General features: G+C 37.5%; 1 protein-coding gene across 2 annotated transcripts in view; it reads right to left on the bottom strand.

Annotated features, from left to right (window-relative positions):
• Positions 1–1,374: 1,374 nt before the first annotated feature.
• The window catches only part of CACNG2 (calcium voltage-gated channel auxiliary subunit gamma 2), an 88,844-nt gene continuing 73,199 nt past the window's right edge, over positions 1,375–17,019 (bottom strand). For both annotated transcript variants that reach the window (XM_075183046.1, XM_075183047.1), the window contains exons 3-4: positions 8,795–8,935; positions 1,375–7,578 (exon numbers count right to left, since the gene is read on the bottom strand). In XM_075183046.1, the coding sequence (XP_075039147.1) occupies positions 7,049–7,578; positions 8,795–8,935 (671 nt within the window). In that variant the 3' untranslated portion in view covers positions 1,375–7,048. The remainder of the gene's footprint in view (positions 7,579–8,794; positions 8,936–17,019) is intronic.

Raw genomic sequence — 17,019 nt, forward strand, 5'->3', positions numbered from 1 at the left:
ATGCCAGGCTGTAGACAGCAATAACATTGCCACCCCCTTTATCTCCACAGGTAAGCTCCAGCACCATGACTACCCAGACTTAACTCAGCACACACAACTACATCATGAGTCATGACAGGTAGACACAGACCACAGCAATGCTAGTCTGCACACAGGACGCTACATCATGACACGCATCTATTCATTGGTTCAGCACAAGCTCCGGGACCTTCACAACAAGACCAAGCTTCCTCACACTCATACCCTGAAATGTACATTGCCATATGCCACTGTATGATGCCTGCAATTTGGCTATTGTTAATATAATCACACACATGTGCCGCTTCATGCATCCAATTTGCTTAGAGAATATTTTCAGCTGGTTTAGATTTACATCTCGCCAAACGAGCTGGAATTTGTGGTATTTCAGAACAACAACAGTCATGGCACTTAAGATATTAAAGTGGACCTATCATCTGCATAGAATGCAGCCATTCAGTGGACTGAACCAATATTCAACCTATCAATTCTCTAGGAACTATTGACATCACTGAGGCCTGAGGCACAAATTTGCTTATTTCTAGCAAATATATAGGCTGTATTCTCATGAATATTGGTTCCGCTCAAATAAATGGCTGTCTCCTCACCTTTACAAAAAGTGCCATGGCACACGATGAAATTACCATATAATTTCATAGTAATTTGCTTATTCTTCATAGTAATCCTGGTCCAGGTCTTCTGTAAAAAAACACTATGCGATATCAGCAGTGACTTGATATGACAATACGTGTGCACCAAAATGAGCCTGATGCCATACAATAATTCGAATAGAGGAAGTCCCCACATGAGCTGAGAGCACTATTGTGTTATGGTGATGCTGGAGGTGATTTGTAAACTGGAGGTGTTTGCAAACTGACGTGTGGCTAAGTTGGAAATGGAATCTGCATTAAATTACATTTTTTTAATTATTTCTAAGAAAAGACCTACAGTTGCTGGTATAGTCTTCATCCAAGTAGTTGAAGGGGTAACTTGGGAAATATTCCATTTGCTATTCCCACAACAGTCCTAACTCCCTGTGTAAATGTATTCTGCACAGCTTGTAAAATGAATCCCTTGGTAAAGACAATTTTATCATTAATTGTGGATATTTAACTTATATAATAAGTTAATAGAAGATGTGCATAGCACATGTACGTGAAGGGACCGCGGTACAAATGCCAGCCTTTTTGTTATCACACCAAAACATTACAACTGATACGCACAACACAGGTTTTGGGGTCTCTCTCTCACTTTTTCTCAATTCAGTCTCTTTCGCTCTGTCTCTCACACTTTCTCTTTCTCTCAAAGACATTGCTACACCATGACAGGTATATACATCACAGGTACAGCAAGGACAACTTTTAAACTCATCTCTTGTTTGGATGTCACAGTGTTTAGCGGAGACAAAAAATAAATAAATAACAATCATGTTATATCCCAAGATCCCATAATGAAATAATTCACCATATCCATCTTCTCTTCAGGACGTCAGTTACATATTTACATTTATTTATATCTGAGTTTTTTTTTGTCGTTTTTTTTATTAAAAAAGAACAAAAAAGAAATAAAAAAAAAAAAAGACTTTTTTTTTGTTTAATTATTATTATAAATTAAATGTAGTCGGAAAATCCCTACTTTCTTCCCCAGGTTTTGTTGTGGGACTGTTGCCTACTGTGTCAACCTCTTTCCGCAATGGAGGTTTGCAAGCACATCCTTTGTTTATACAAACAATACACAAATACAGACACTGCCAGGCCAGGCTTTTAAAACCACATGAATGAATCGTAATAAATAAATAATAGTAAATTGTATAAATAAAAAAAAAAAAAAAAAAAGTATTGCAAGAAAATAACACAGATTCCAAATGAATTTCATGTAGACGGTCATAAAATGTTTTTCAAATGCTCCCTAGGGCCCCAGCAGTTAAAAATAAATATTTGAGGCACAATATTAATAAGGGAGGTTCAGGTGGAAATTATAATACAACAAATAAATATATAAAGAAACAAATTGCACACAAAAACACAGAATTGGTTTCTCCCAATTATAATCCACACGTGTTGTTATATAATGCATTCTATTGTTTCATATTCCACTCTTTATAACTCTTATTACTCAAATTAAACTTCTCCCTATAATCCTCTTATTTATGCCACATAATCCTCCCATATAATTCCTCTTACTACTGCGCATAACTCTTCCCTTTAACTTCCGAATAAACTGTCCCTTAATAATCCTATATCTGTAATTGCAAACAATAAATATTTGTGTTGCTATCTTTAACCCCTTGCATTGATCATTACACAATCTTTGTAAAATCTCAGCTATTGCTCTAATTACCCCTTTACTTTTAAATATTGCATTATTCCTTGTAGCCTGCATTTATATATAACATTTTATAGTGAAATGTGCTATGGTTATATTATTTTAAAGGCACTGCATACTACAGCCCAGGTTACATAGTATAGCATGCCCATGAATGCTAAATGATATTATCTGGACTGTAAATGACATTTTCGAGTACTCTGTACAATACGGGTACCATACTGAGCATCATGGCAGAGAGTTTGGTAAAGCCTAATGCTGGACACACACGAGACAATATCGCCAGCAATCTTGGCCAGTTGGTTTGTTAAATCTACCCCTATGTGTCATGCCAAAACAAGGACAATGCTGATAATGGCCCAATAGTAATTATTCGGATTGGTCATGCATGGAAGTCTGGTTGTAAGATGTCCACTATAAGTCTGTATGTATGCACTAACAGCCTCCTATATGGCAGAAGCAATAAAGCTACTCGGACTGAGTACATGACGTCCAGACCTCATCCATGTGTGCGACCACGCTGGACTATGAACCTGTCACTTGTCTCAGGCAGACTGGCGGGATTTATAGGCATGATTGTTGAGCATCGGATAAGAACTGTATTGCATACAGTGCAGCTGGTCTAGATACAACCTTAAATGGCACTCAACATTCCTACTTATAAAGTTCCCATCTGCAGTAACCAATAGCAACCTGTTAGACATTATATTTGAATGATCTAGACCATAAAGCATATGTCTGATTGGTTGCTTAAGGTTACTGCATTGTTCACTTTAATTTAAGTAAATACATCTCCTATCTTGTATGTCATGGTTTGTCAGAATGGATAATTAACCACTTTTTACCCTATGCATCAGGCTTGTGCATCCTAACAATAACCTCCAACTGCACTTTTTCGTGTTAATTATGAGAACCAAAGCCTGTGTTTAATTATTATTCTGTATTTTATTGTTCAACTTTTTTGTATTCCGCAACATTGTTTCTCTACTATGTGTTGTAACTGTCAAATGTTGCTCACTTTCCATAGCAGATGGAAAGTGAAAAACCTTGCATGACTACAAGTCAGAAAAACAACCACTTTTGAAGATTACCATAGGAATTGTGGCTATACCATTTGGCTACACAATCATGTAGCTTAATTTCCATTATAGAGATGTATTTACAGACCCACTAATATGAAAAAAATGAAATGATTTTAGCCACATTTAAATATGCTGTTCCCTCAGATTGCATTGTCTACAGTTCCATCTTTCCATCTTTGGTTCAGAAACTCCATTTTTTTTCTGAATACACTGAAAGTAATCACATAATTGACACATAATACTCTAGATCCTGCTCTGAGTAGCAAACACAATTAGCCCATTTAGATCCCCAACAAGGCTTTATTGATAAAAACAGGTTTTCTGTATAGACAGAGGTCAAATGTCTTCCATTGTATTTTATATAGCCTATCTGAATATTATGACTCTGTTCTGTGATAACTGTAAATAAGTAAATATAAAGTAATTTAAATAGAGATGAAATTTTCAACAATGCCGTCCAATAATAGCATATTTAAATATGTTTATTAAAGTTGTAACATATATTGATGTTGGTGTGCCCGTAATAACACAGTATGTATAGCTGTAATTTGTATTAACCTATCAGAAATGTGTTTTCATTAGTCTAGCTTGCACTAGAAGTATCAAAGCTTATACCTGGTTGGTTACTATACGTTACAGCTCATTTGTGACATTATTATATAATGGGTTGACCTTCTTACTTATGTTTCATTGGTACTCTCCTTTGGTTGCCTAATCTTCCCAACTGCTCTATACAATACTTTCCTATATCTCTTACAAACTATTTCACTAGCGTAGTTTAAGACAAGTAAGTATTCAAATTTGTTGCGCTCTATACTCATTCCTTGCAAGTCTTCCCAGTAAAAATGATCATGCACCATACAGATTTTAGTGCTGATATGCTGTGGATATCTGACTTGCTGTATCATGTTAAAATGCTTATATTTTCAGATGAAGCTGCAGGTAATAGCTGCAGATTTGCCACAATTATATTTGATCTGCTTGATCTGCTCTATTCATGATATTTATTATAGAGATCTGCTGTCAAAAAACTAAGCTGCTGAATATTATTTTAGTTTTATTTAAATTTTTAATGGAAATACTATTTTTAAATATAAAGCAACTTTTTGTTTCTACTTTTTTTCTTTTTTCAGAATCGGAATTTGTCCAGGTCTGTAAGAATTTTGCTAGCAATGTGCTAGCCTGATCTTTCCCATAAGAGTGGACTGCAAATACCCCTATATGCAGTACTGTCACATTTGCAATTTCAAAAGTTTGGGGATTTTTAACAATCCATATAAATTTAATATGATATTGTCGCCATACACTAAACATGTAATGGGTATAAACCAGTCTATATATAGATATATATCACATATTTTTAACACCTCTCCAGAGCACTGCACGTAAACAATACAGTATCTACCCCCTCCTTTGTTGATGAAAAAAGAAAGAAAATAAATGTTATATATATTTATATAAAAAAAATATTGCTCCCTATATATATTAAGAGAGATGTAAAAAAAATCTCACTAAAGATACAGTTTCGTTAAATTAAATATATCGACTTAACACTATATGACCGACGCATAGAAAAATAAATATATATATTTTAAAATCTATATACACATACATATATTTATATAGAGAACAATATAAATATATACATTTATATATAGATATAGTTATACCTATATATTTATATGTATAAACATCTATATGTATGTGTTTACATATCTGATACTTGGAGAGCAAGGGACTGATACTGTATTTTCTGAAGAAAAAAAAAAGTATTTTCATGTTTTTGTTTCCAAGACTCTGATGTGGGATTTATTCTTGTCACAGTGCAATTATTTATAGAAGTGGTTTAAAAACCTGGCTTGGCATTTTCTGCATCCATTCCTATACAGCCCCTACTGAATTTGTGTAAAAGAAAAAATAAAACAATAAAATGATAAAAAAATAATTTAAAACAAAAAAAAACAAAATGTTTTTTTTTTTTAAACAAACCCTATTCCCCACCCACTTCTTCCCACCCCACGAACCCAACATTTTTGTTCCTGAAAATCTCTTCCCATTTATGTATTTTTTCTTACCCCCTCCCGCATTTGTAGCCCCAAATATTCTCGTCCTTTTGCTTCGATTTTTTTTTTTGTTATTTAAATGAATTGGTAAAATGAACGGGTACATAGAGGGATTCATGCATTTTTTTTTTTCGTTTGGTTCATTCTATCCTTTTCGGGAATTTTTTTTTTAATGTGTTTTGATTTTTTTTTGTCTTTTTTTAAGAAATCTGTTTGTTTGTTTTTTCCTTTCACTTGTTTCAGTACTTTGTTCTCTGTACTTGCTTGTTCTTGTTCGGTTTGGGTCTGTAGCCCTTTCTGTCTCTGCATTCCACCATTGCTTCCTTATTTAACCCTTTCACTGTCACACACTGCGTATAATGAAAGGGTTAAATGGTACAGATTGCTTGTACAGGGAAAAATATTTTTTCATTGCATGGGAAATAAGAATCTGTATGAAATACCTATGTATCACTACACTTCATCATGTTCCCAATACTTAATATGCTGCATTATATAATGTATTTTTAACAGTAATGTTTTAACAAGGATACCCCCTATCATTGAGAAGCACAATATATTGTGTGTGTGGGGGGGGGTATGGGATGGGGGCACGTAGTGGGGTATAATGGAAAATATTTTTCTCGCCCCATACAAGCAAGGCTGTTTTTGAGACAGTCTACATCCTCAGTAAAATGTAACCTCAAAATGTTATATACTAGCATTAATGGCAGACGTTTGGAACAACCTCAACTTGTTTCCAAATCGTAATGGTGTTTCACAATACATATATTATGTAAGTATATTTCTAGATGTCAGGTGATTGCGGTCTGGTTCTAAACACTCAAAATAAATGTCACATCTTAGTAGTCTGTTTTAGATTTCAGACAGACCTGGTAGAGCCCATGTGGAACATTAGACAAGATGCGGAGTTGCATACTACTGCAAAGCGGAAACACCTGTAAACATGTAAACATTTTAAGGATATTTTCTAAAGGATGAACGCTGTCTTTTACACATGTGGATCTGTGTATCAGACTCGGTCTAATGGCCTTGTACAATTTACTTGAATCCAGCTCAGCTGGAGGAAACATAGTTTTCCACTGACATTGTGTTTTTGAGATAGCTTGATGCTCTTTAGTAGTTCTGGTTTTTAACCCATATAGATTCTGAAAATGTGTAGTCAATATCTATACATGTAAAATTATAACCCACAGTGCTGAGAGTCTGGGTTTTATGTGTGAACAGATTTATCCTGAGGGTTTGGGGTACGAGTCTGCTGCAGTTTCAGCTTGAGTTAGGTCCACATTTTGTTATCACTACACAATATAAGAAGAGTTTGTTCAATATTTAAAACCAAAAGATAATTTGAAACGTTTGTTTTTAGTTTTTTGCGTCTGAATCATAACTAAAAAGACCAGTTTTGGAACTTAGTTTAGAACCAAAAGGGGTCATTTGTTAAGTTTATTTTACAGCCAAAAGCTTGATACACAGATCCCTTGTTCTGGACCACACTACTTTAGCTTTCTGACCCTCTGTGTTCTATCCCTCTGTGTCTTTCTTGTCTTCCTCCATCCTGTTTCATACTGGGGTGGTCCTGCGATTGGCTGTGTTGGTGTGCGCAGAGTCCTTATTATCTTTGGGTATACAGTTATGAACTTGGAGGAAGCTGTTATCCGAGTTATAAGTGGCCGTTGGGGTACCGGCCGACTTCAGAGGGTCGCGGCTCAGCGTGTACATGGAGATCTCGGTGGAGGGAAGGGTGTTGAAGCCCTTGAGGCCCACAGGAGAGGCATCTCGGGAGTGGGATGGCTCCGTGGACCGGGAGCTGGAGCGGCTGCGCCTCTGATAACGGTAGCGATAGCTTGGAATGCGAGTGATTGCAGAGGACTGGAGGTAGTCTGTGGCCCGTGCTGTGGCCCTCAGCTGTTTGTGGCGGTCAATGAACATGTGAACAGCAAGCACCCCCACCATTTCGGCAATAATGAAGGAAAGAGCCCCAAAGTAAAAGGACCAGCCATATGAGTAGCTGTTCTTCTTTGAGTCGCTTTTGGAAGGGTCACCTGCATTGGCTGATATGTAGACAATGATCCCGATGATGTTGCTCAGGCCTGTGGATCATGTATAGGAGAGAGAAAAGGTGAGAACAAGGAGTCAAAACCACATAAAAAATCAAAATAAAGTAATTCAGAGCTTGAACATGAAAGGGATGACTTTAAGTACATAACTGTGAGTAAGAAATAGTTAAAGTGATTTGTATGCCTTTGTATTAACATTGAACCCATCAATTCACTAAGACCTAGTGACATCGCTGGGGTTTGAGACACAATCAGGGTTATTGCTTCCTTGATTCAAGGTGAGGACCGTGTCTCAGGTGACACCATCTTAGTGATGGTAGAGAAGAGGTTCTCACCTTGCAAAACTTGGTTCTTCCCTCTCCTTAGACATTTTGGACACCAAGTGGCATGAATCTCCTTCTCTATTCCCTGTAATCAGTTTACTGGGGTCACGATGTATCACTGTCCCTTGTCCTAACTACTACTCTACTAATGTTGCCAGCAACCATGGTTCAAATAAGAAGTTGAGGGATGACTTGGGTCTCTTCTTCTGCCAGAGATTTGGAGTGTTCTCATTACAGCAGTCTATTTGGGAGGCACAAAGGGAGTTACACCCCTGGGCACAAAGTACCTCATACTTCAGTTAAGTCACTGGTTCCTAGTGAATGGAGAGGCTGCATTTTATACAATATGGGTTCAGCCCACAAAATGTCTGCCGTCATTGTCAGTAGGCAATCGGTACGCTTTCCATGGAAGCATGGGTTAAGAAATTAAATTATAAGTAACAATAGTTGCAAAGAATATTAAACACCTCCATGAATCCTTGATATAAAACCCAAAATGTTTCTTACCACAGCATCTCCATATTGTCACATACATATTAAAGAAACTACCAACAGACAATAAATGTAATATATATATATATATATATATATATATATATATATATATATATATATATATATATATATGAACTTTTCACCTAATATGGTTACAGAATGTGACAGGTTGCATTAAAGTGTCAAATGAAATTCCCTAGGAATCAGTGTCACAAGATATGACCCAATTATATGGTGGAATATTCTGTACACTGGTGCACTGATTACTAGTGTTATTTCTCTACCATTTTTATACACCTAAAACATAATATTTAAAATAGTGTAATGATATTATATTGTAACACACTGCTTTGAACATTGTTAATGTAAAAGCTCATTCAATAGGCATTTAGAGGATAGCATTCTTTACATTGAAGACTAACTTCTATTACCTGCAGACACAAAGAAGATGCCAGCGCTTAATATGATATTGTGTCGAGTTTTGTAGAACTCGCTGGCAGCAATGCAAAGCCCTCCCATGAAGAGCAGGATCACACTGAGGATAGGGAATATACTGGAAGCCCTCACAGCTCCTGTAGAAAGAGAGTGACAGGATCACAAAGAGCATATGCCTGTTTAAGCTTTGAACATCCATACAATACTAAGGCACAATATTACTCTAGTGCAATGAGGGGTTTCTCCAAATCATCTGGCATTGGGCAAGGTTTCTGCAATTAGGGGGCTGTGCTAACTGGCTTGCAATAGATTCTGCAAAATATGGCTGAACATAGGATCGGTGCAGTGTGACTGGCATTGGAGGATTCTGTGCACTGAGATGTTGGTGCAGTGAAGGGGATGTGGCAAGAGGCTGGCTGAGGAATGTCTATGGAACGGGGTGGGGAAAGATTTGTAAAGTGAGTGGCAATATCAATTAAAGAACTGTAGAGTTGGTTGTAATGAGATCTATGCAAACTATTTTGGAAAGAGGCTAAAAAATATTGACATTTTTTTCACATTTTATTTTCCTAGATCATGGAATCAAAGTAGACTAATATAGGAATTCTTACCAGTGATCAACTGAAAGTAGTTTGTAATGTCGAATAAAAAAACCTGTTAATTACAAATTTTAAAAAAACTGTATTTATGCATTATCCTTTGTTTTTGGTGTTTTTGGGTGCTCTTGGGATGATAAGCAGTATTTAGGCTTTGAGCTAAGCATGGCAGCTAGCGTTGAGGCCAAAAAGTTCAATCTTGGCTTCATTAGACCAGTGAATCTTCCTCCACTTGGTATGAAGATCTCCCACAGTCATACAAACTGTAGGTGAGTTTTTTCACTCAAGAGGTTTCTTTTTGCCCCCCAAACGATAAAGCACATATTTGAGAAGTGCCTGGGCTATTGTAATATGGACAATTTCTCCCATGGTAGTCTCTCTGAGATGCCTTAGTTTTCTTGTTGGCCTTCCTATGCTTAGTTTTGGAGGTTGCCTGTTAGAGACAAATTGACTGTTGTGTCATGTTATCTCCATTTCTCTATGATACACTTGACAGTACTCCGGGGGATACTAAGGGGTAAGTTTACTAAACTGTGGGTTTGAATAAGTGGAAATGTTGCCTATAGCAACCAATCAGATTCTAGTTATCATTTATTTAGTACATTCTACAAAAATACAGCTAGAATCTGATTGGTTGCTATAGGCAACATCTCCACTTTTTCAAACCCGCAGTTTAGTAAATATACCCCTAAACGTCTTTGAAATATTGTTATATACTTCCCATTATTAATGCTAACCTTTTTTTTTTTAATTTGAATGTTATTTGTTCTTTCTGTTTGAGAATCAATTGACCAGCTCCAGGATCTCTCACAGATTGGTGCATTTTTTTAAAATCAATTGACACACCTTATCATATACAAATGGACTCCAATCAATTATTTATGTGACCTTGAGGCAAAGAATACTTGTAATCAATTACTGTTTGTTTTTATTTGTACTTAAGAAAACGCTTTAGAGTTTTTTAAAGTTTTTTCGCTACTAGATATTACACATCATTTTTGTAAATCAGTGGCAAGAATTCACAAATAAATCAAATTTGATTCCATGATGTAAGAAAACAAATTTGAAAACTGTCAAAGGGGGTGAAAACTTTTCAAATTCACTGCAAGGATCATTATTTCTTTTTACATGTGTAATGTGCGAAAAGACTGTTGAAGTGTGTGAACACACTAAAAAAATATAGTATATAGTAATATAATACAGTTTTATTACAGAATTAAAACAAAAACAATCTTTATTAACATATCATAGTTTGCATCCATCTGGTTCTTGAAATTCAATATCAATTTGAAATTTGTATTTCAACTTAATTCAGCCTATTGAAACATAATTGTGGAGTAGCAAATGCTTTGCATTGTTTAAGAAATCAATTTTGGTTGATTGTACCTGAAATACAAAACAATTACCCATGGTTGGAATCAATAGGTTTTCACAATCTTGTTGTAGTAGTATTATTGCTAAACGATGGTGGCATTTACAAACTATAAAAAATGTAGAGGCCCTGTGCCTATTTTTTTGTGCAAACATATAATTTAACACACTGTGATTAAACACTGATGCCACATTTTGAAGTGCGCCTGTGTAAACACCATAGGCAACACTTTTAGGGGTTTTGGTTAGCAAAGAGATGTAAGTGGACACAGGTCTATACATCAACCAAGGGATTTTAATTATCCTGTATCTGATCCTGCTTCTTTTCACCTGCAACCCTGTCGCCGAAGTACCACAAGAGACTATTGTCTTGCTAATGCCTATCACATTTTTGGCTGCAGACCTGCCCATGAGGAAGAAGCAGATAACTACCTCAATGTAATTTGTAGCCTAAAAAGAAAATATCGCCTTTAATCACGAATCCTGTGTCTTCACACCAGCTGATGTGGGCTAACACTGATCTCTCACTGGCCTATTTGCTGCTCCCCAGACCTTCCTGACACCTGCTTCTACTAAGAAAGATGTGCCCTGTTGAGGTAAATGGCGCCTGATCACCAAGTGACGTGCAAGTTGCACTCTCAGACCCCAGCCAGGCTGTCTCACCAGACGATGTTCGGAAAGTCTCCAGATTGCAATAAGCCACTCTAAAATAGACTAAGGAGTAAATTTATCAAGCTGCGGGTTTGAAAAAGCAACCAATCACATTCTAGTTATCATTTATTTAGTACATTCTACAAAATGACAGCTAGAATCTGATTGGTTGCTATAGGCAACATCTCCGCAGCTTCATAAATTTACCCCTAAGTCAACATGGACTTATCACTGTTCCACCAAGACCTCCACAAACATACTGTGGCAAACAAAAGTCTGTATAGTCAGTCTTCCTGTAAGACCTCTAGCTCTGGGAGGCTCTTCATTTCTAATATACTGAATTTCAGAGACAGGGATAATCCTCAACAAACTGGGGATATCTTGACCGACAATAACATGATCTTCATTCACCCGATTATTCATATAATTATAGAGGCAGTAGGCCACTTTACTTCTCATTAAACGTAGTCTGCGAGAAATTATAATCCCATATGCTATGGTCTGTCCTGCCCGCCTCCATGTTTTAGCTGATAAACAGCAAATTTCCTTTCTACCCTGGAAGAGAGACAAGCCTTGTCACTAGGAGGCATTATTTACCACTGATCCTGTAGTGCCTACCGTGAGCAAAGTTGACTCTCTCAGCACCTCTAAAATGTATTAGTTTTAGGAACTAACCATATTACTTAAATTCCCTTAGCGTGAGCTTCAGATGGTTAGACTTGTTTTTAATATAGTTTAGTTAGTCTGTGTTATCACATTTAGTTGTTATAGGCTCATCAGAGTTTAGGTTAATGCGCAGGGAAGGAAAGGGTCAGTTGAGGTTTGTTGCTGTATATGTTATTGTGATTTGTTTTAATGTTTAATGACATTTCGATATATGTCATGCAAATGTTAACTGCTGAAATTATTTTGTTATGCAAAGCACGCTGTGCTACTCACTGTGTCTTAAGTCCTGCCTGTTTACTTATATTCAATTATGTCTCCTTTACAAATAGCCTAATGGAAAGTTAGGTTGCCTTGATGTTTCGGTATGTTAAGAGGCATAGCCTACACATGCTGCTTTTGCAAGAAACTCATCTGGAGGGCCGGAAAGCCTTTCACCAGTCTCTGAGAGGCCCATGCATCCCAAATCACCTATTTTAATCATTCTAGATGGGCGTCTCTCTAGGTCAGAAAGAATGGGCATTTTGAACTGATTTTGATTGACACTGATCATTTTGGTTGATATAATATACTGCATGATTTAGCTAGTCCCACTCATACTTGTTTACATGGAGGCTATGCCCCCATTTAGGTGACATTCATTTTACATTGTCACCTCCAGATTGGCTGCTTTATCTACAGCCCCAAATGTATGCCTGGGGCGACCTTAATGCTGTTGACCGTGCCCTGGATAGACCTCCACCATCCCTTCAGACACTGAATTGTTACACTGGACTGTAGTCATGTAACCTTATGGAAGGCTGATGTTGGCACCACTTGGGTACTATACTGCAATGCCAAACACAGAAATCTCAGCTTAGGATAAAACTGGCTTAAACAAGTCCTGACCTTTTGCAAAAGGCACTAAACACAGCATAGTTACCTTGAACTCTCTCAAATCATCTATCATTATGTCTTACAATATCCTCTATCTGTTCCCTTTATCTAATGATCTTGTTGTGACTGGATGCTGAATTATTTTTACTGCTAGCTCAGTGCAACTGTCCTGGGCCTTGAAAGTGTGTTGTGTAGCCTTCCCAGTGTGTTGGCATGGTGTTAAAGCCATGAGACATTTATAAGTCATTTATCAAGTTTCACGGTCTGACATTGATAAATTAACATCCAGTTCGGAGAAGGCAGAGTTTAAAGCTGACACATGTGAGTCTAAGGTTACTTAGAATTCAAAGGTACACAGTTTTACTATCCATCAAAAATCTAGGAAGAAGCTGTTACATGCCTCTCAAAGAATGTTTGAATCTTAAAATAAAAATGGGTATATGATGACGTTCTTGGCCCACTGAGAAGCGTCCTTAATGAGAATCCTTAGGATAGTGATCTCAATTGGCACTGGAATTCCAGTTGATATTAATTTTAGCTGTTTTTGCAGCTATTTTGGAAGATTTATACTTTTCTAGAGCCAACTATTTATATTAGGATCTGGTGTTTTTTTGGGGGAAACAATTCCTTCCCCAAATTGCACATTACCAGTAGAGAATTCTTAGTGGCCCCTTTTTCAGATTAAGCGCTTTAAGCCTCTATAATTTTCTTTCCCTTGACAGAAGTCATTACATTTGTTTATTTTTCCTATAGAATGGTATGTTGCTTATTAGGGTATTTTGGTCACCCACCGCCTTTCAATGCTTAATGTAGCCTTTAGGGTAAAGAACTTTCCAAATCCATTACTGAGGCTGTAACAGTATTAATTCTAAAACTGGGGAAGAGTCTTAAGAAATATGAATCATGTCGGCCAATGTCATTAATAAGTTGAGATGCTAAAATACTAATAAACGTACTTGCGATAACATTTGATGCAGTCATTTATGAAATAGTCCATCCAGATCAAACTGGCTTCAAGCCAGGGACAGCAACAAATATTTAGATAAGATGTTTCTTCTTGATGGCTCAAGGATTGTGGCCACTCTCAATACATGTAAAGCCGTTCACTCGTGGAGGTATTTGTTGTTGATTTGGTTTGGGTCTGGTCCTATTACATGGATACAACTTCTTTATAATAGCCAGGTGGCCAGGGTCAGAACTAATGCCATCGTCAGATCCCTTTCAGCTGGCTAGGAACACCATACAGGGCTGCCCAATATCACGTCTCTTGGTTTGCCGTGGCCATTGATATCTCCTCTCATCCAGGGCTTAGCGTTTGGTCAGAAGATGGAATGGGGTTGTTATAGTCTTATCATGCAAGAGAATATATTTAAAATAATAATACTCCCAAAACTGACTTACATTCTAAATAACTCTCCTGTATTCTTACCAAAGGAATCTCTGGATAATTTAAATCACCTTAATGTATGTCTATTATTGACCAGGAAACGTCCTAGGGCAGTGATGGGCAGCAGATGGCCCGTTGAGTCTTCACTTCCTTTCTGCTTTATTACTTGTCATCAGCCATTTTCTTTACTTTATGCCCTGTCAGCTGAAGCTCTTATTGAATGGGTGGGAAGGCTGAGGGGTGTTTTCAGGAAAGTTTGAGGTCTGAGAGGTGTTTTGGGTCAAATGGGACTGTAAAGGGTACATGAAGGTGATTGGTCTGAGGGGTGTTTGGGGTGACAGGGAAGTTTGAGTGGCATGTGAGATCTATTCATCTCTTTTTTAGAGGTGACCTTATACTCGATAAATCTATTCATTTTAAAGCACCCTCACAACTGTCCCAATCTCAACTCTGAGCCACATTCGCTCCTCTTGTTTCAGCTGTGACCTCTTGCACTCAGAATGTAAGCTCTAATGAGCAGGGTCTTCCATACCCTTTGTTTTCATGTCTGTGTTTATTTTGTCTACCTTGTATATCTCTGTTTTATGTATGTACTGTTTTTCCTACTGTACAGCGCGCGGAGCACTGTGGCGCCTTACAGATCTACAATAATAATTATAATAATAATAATAATCTAATGGCATGTGGTGTATATTTATGCCCTTTTAAAGATTACAGGCTGTAATTTCAGTTTGTGGAGGCTCCCAAGTGTGGAATGGAGGCAGTTGGGCATTTATTAGCCAAAGTGTTTGATAGTGTATGTCAGGTGTGCTTAGTAAATGAGGTCTAGCAATAAAGTTTATTTATTTTTGGAATACTGTGTCTGTTTATACAAGAAGGCGCATGTCTTAATGAATCAAGAGGGCAGCAAATGTGAGGTGCACAATTTTTCTCCTGATGGGAGATGCTAGATGAATCAGATGTCCCTCCTATTACTATATAATAAAGTGCCATCATCTTCTGTAGTGCTCAGCTCCTTGGTGAAAGCTTGTTAAACATACTCATGAGCCTCAGTTTTGGCCCATATAAATAAATGAGATTTGGGGGAAGGTTTTCAAATCTTCTAAAAAGTAAAATTGGAGGAGCTGCCCATAGCAACTAATTAGATTCTAGTTATCATTTATCTAGTACAGTGATGGGTAACCCGATATACAGGGTGATTCAAAAGTCGCAGTACACCCTTTTATTTCAAAAACTCTACCGGAATTGGGCCGATTTCAAGATGGCGCCCATGTTTGGTACATACCGTAAAAGATAGACCACGTCACCCATACCTTACTGGAGTATTCAGGTTTCCCAATTTCCTGTAGAGTTTTTGAAATAAAAGGGTGTACTGCGACTTTTGAATCACCCTGTACTTTAAGGGTCGAATGAGCGGCCCTCCAACCTTCAAAAGGGCTGCACACTACACTTAATTTCAAGAATTAAAAAACAGCCCCCAAATCACCTTGGTATGGCCACATTATTCATCCCAAAATGCCCTTATGTGCCCCATACTTGCTCCAATGTTCCACCACATGTCACTCAGACTTACCACTTGCTCCAAAATATTCCCACATGCCCTCAGAATCCTACTTGCCAAAGTCCTTCACATGTTCTCCAAATCTTTTCCACAAGCCACTCAGACTTCTGTGCATGGCCCCACATGCCCCTCACACGTGTCCCACTCAGTGGATAATCTACTGACCATACTTCTACTGTGTATTTCCTTCTCGGTGCCATTCTGTCCATATGTGATTATATTTAATGCTTATCCCCCTCCCTTTTTGGAACAGCTTTCTCGTGTCTCTGATCCTTATTATGTGCTCTACATCTGCTATTGTTTCAATTTCTTCATTGATACTCCCTTTTACTATATTCCTATGGCTCAACTCTGCCTTTCATTCTCTCTGCTTTTTCTCTCTCGTTTCCAGAGAGAGAGCAGAGTTTTCTGAGAAGCTCTAGGTTGCTCGAAATGACCACAGAGGAAGGAGGGAGAGAGCACACTGACTGTACTACCTCCTCATCCACCACTGTGCTGCATGAGTCCATGACATCCATGCATTGTGCAGAGGAGGTCACATGATGTGGAAGTCGGCTGGGGACCAAAGGTGAAGGTTCATTACTGTGGGCAACACCTTCACTTTTCCTTTTTAGAAAGTTTGATAAATCTACCCTTTGGTGTTATGGGGCAAGATATCTAAATGAGCTTCAAGAGCTGGAAACTTTGCATCCTGGGCCACATTATTGGACCAGGATACATAGTACCTTAGTACCAGAAAAAAATGCACAAATGTACCGCAACAACGCAAATTTCCCCTCAGTGTGTGTTGTTTTACAACCTAACTATACATTTCCAGGTATTACACGCTGCATGCACTTAGGTTTGCATCCCAAAATGCAATGTGTTTACTCAGATGTTTTGGGGAGATCACTACACTTTTATTTTTGCTACCTGATTTAGCTATTATTTAAGTGGGTGAAATGAAATGTCTTTGGGACTAACTTTGTTTCTAATATCCTACTGACCTGCAACTGTTCGCCCCGGTTTAGTATGCACATCTTACAGCACCCCATTGAGTAATGGTTAACACCAGCTCTCTTATATTAAAAATTAAGGCCTTTTACAAGCTAAAAAAGTATTGTGTTAGTGTAAGTA

This window comes from Mixophyes fleayi, chromosome 8 (assembly GCF_038048845.1).
Source record: "Mixophyes fleayi isolate aMixFle1 chromosome 8, aMixFle1.hap1, whole genome shotgun sequence".
NCBI classification, from domain to species: domain Eukaryota; kingdom Metazoa; phylum Chordata; class Amphibia; order Anura; family Limnodynastidae; genus Mixophyes; species Mixophyes fleayi.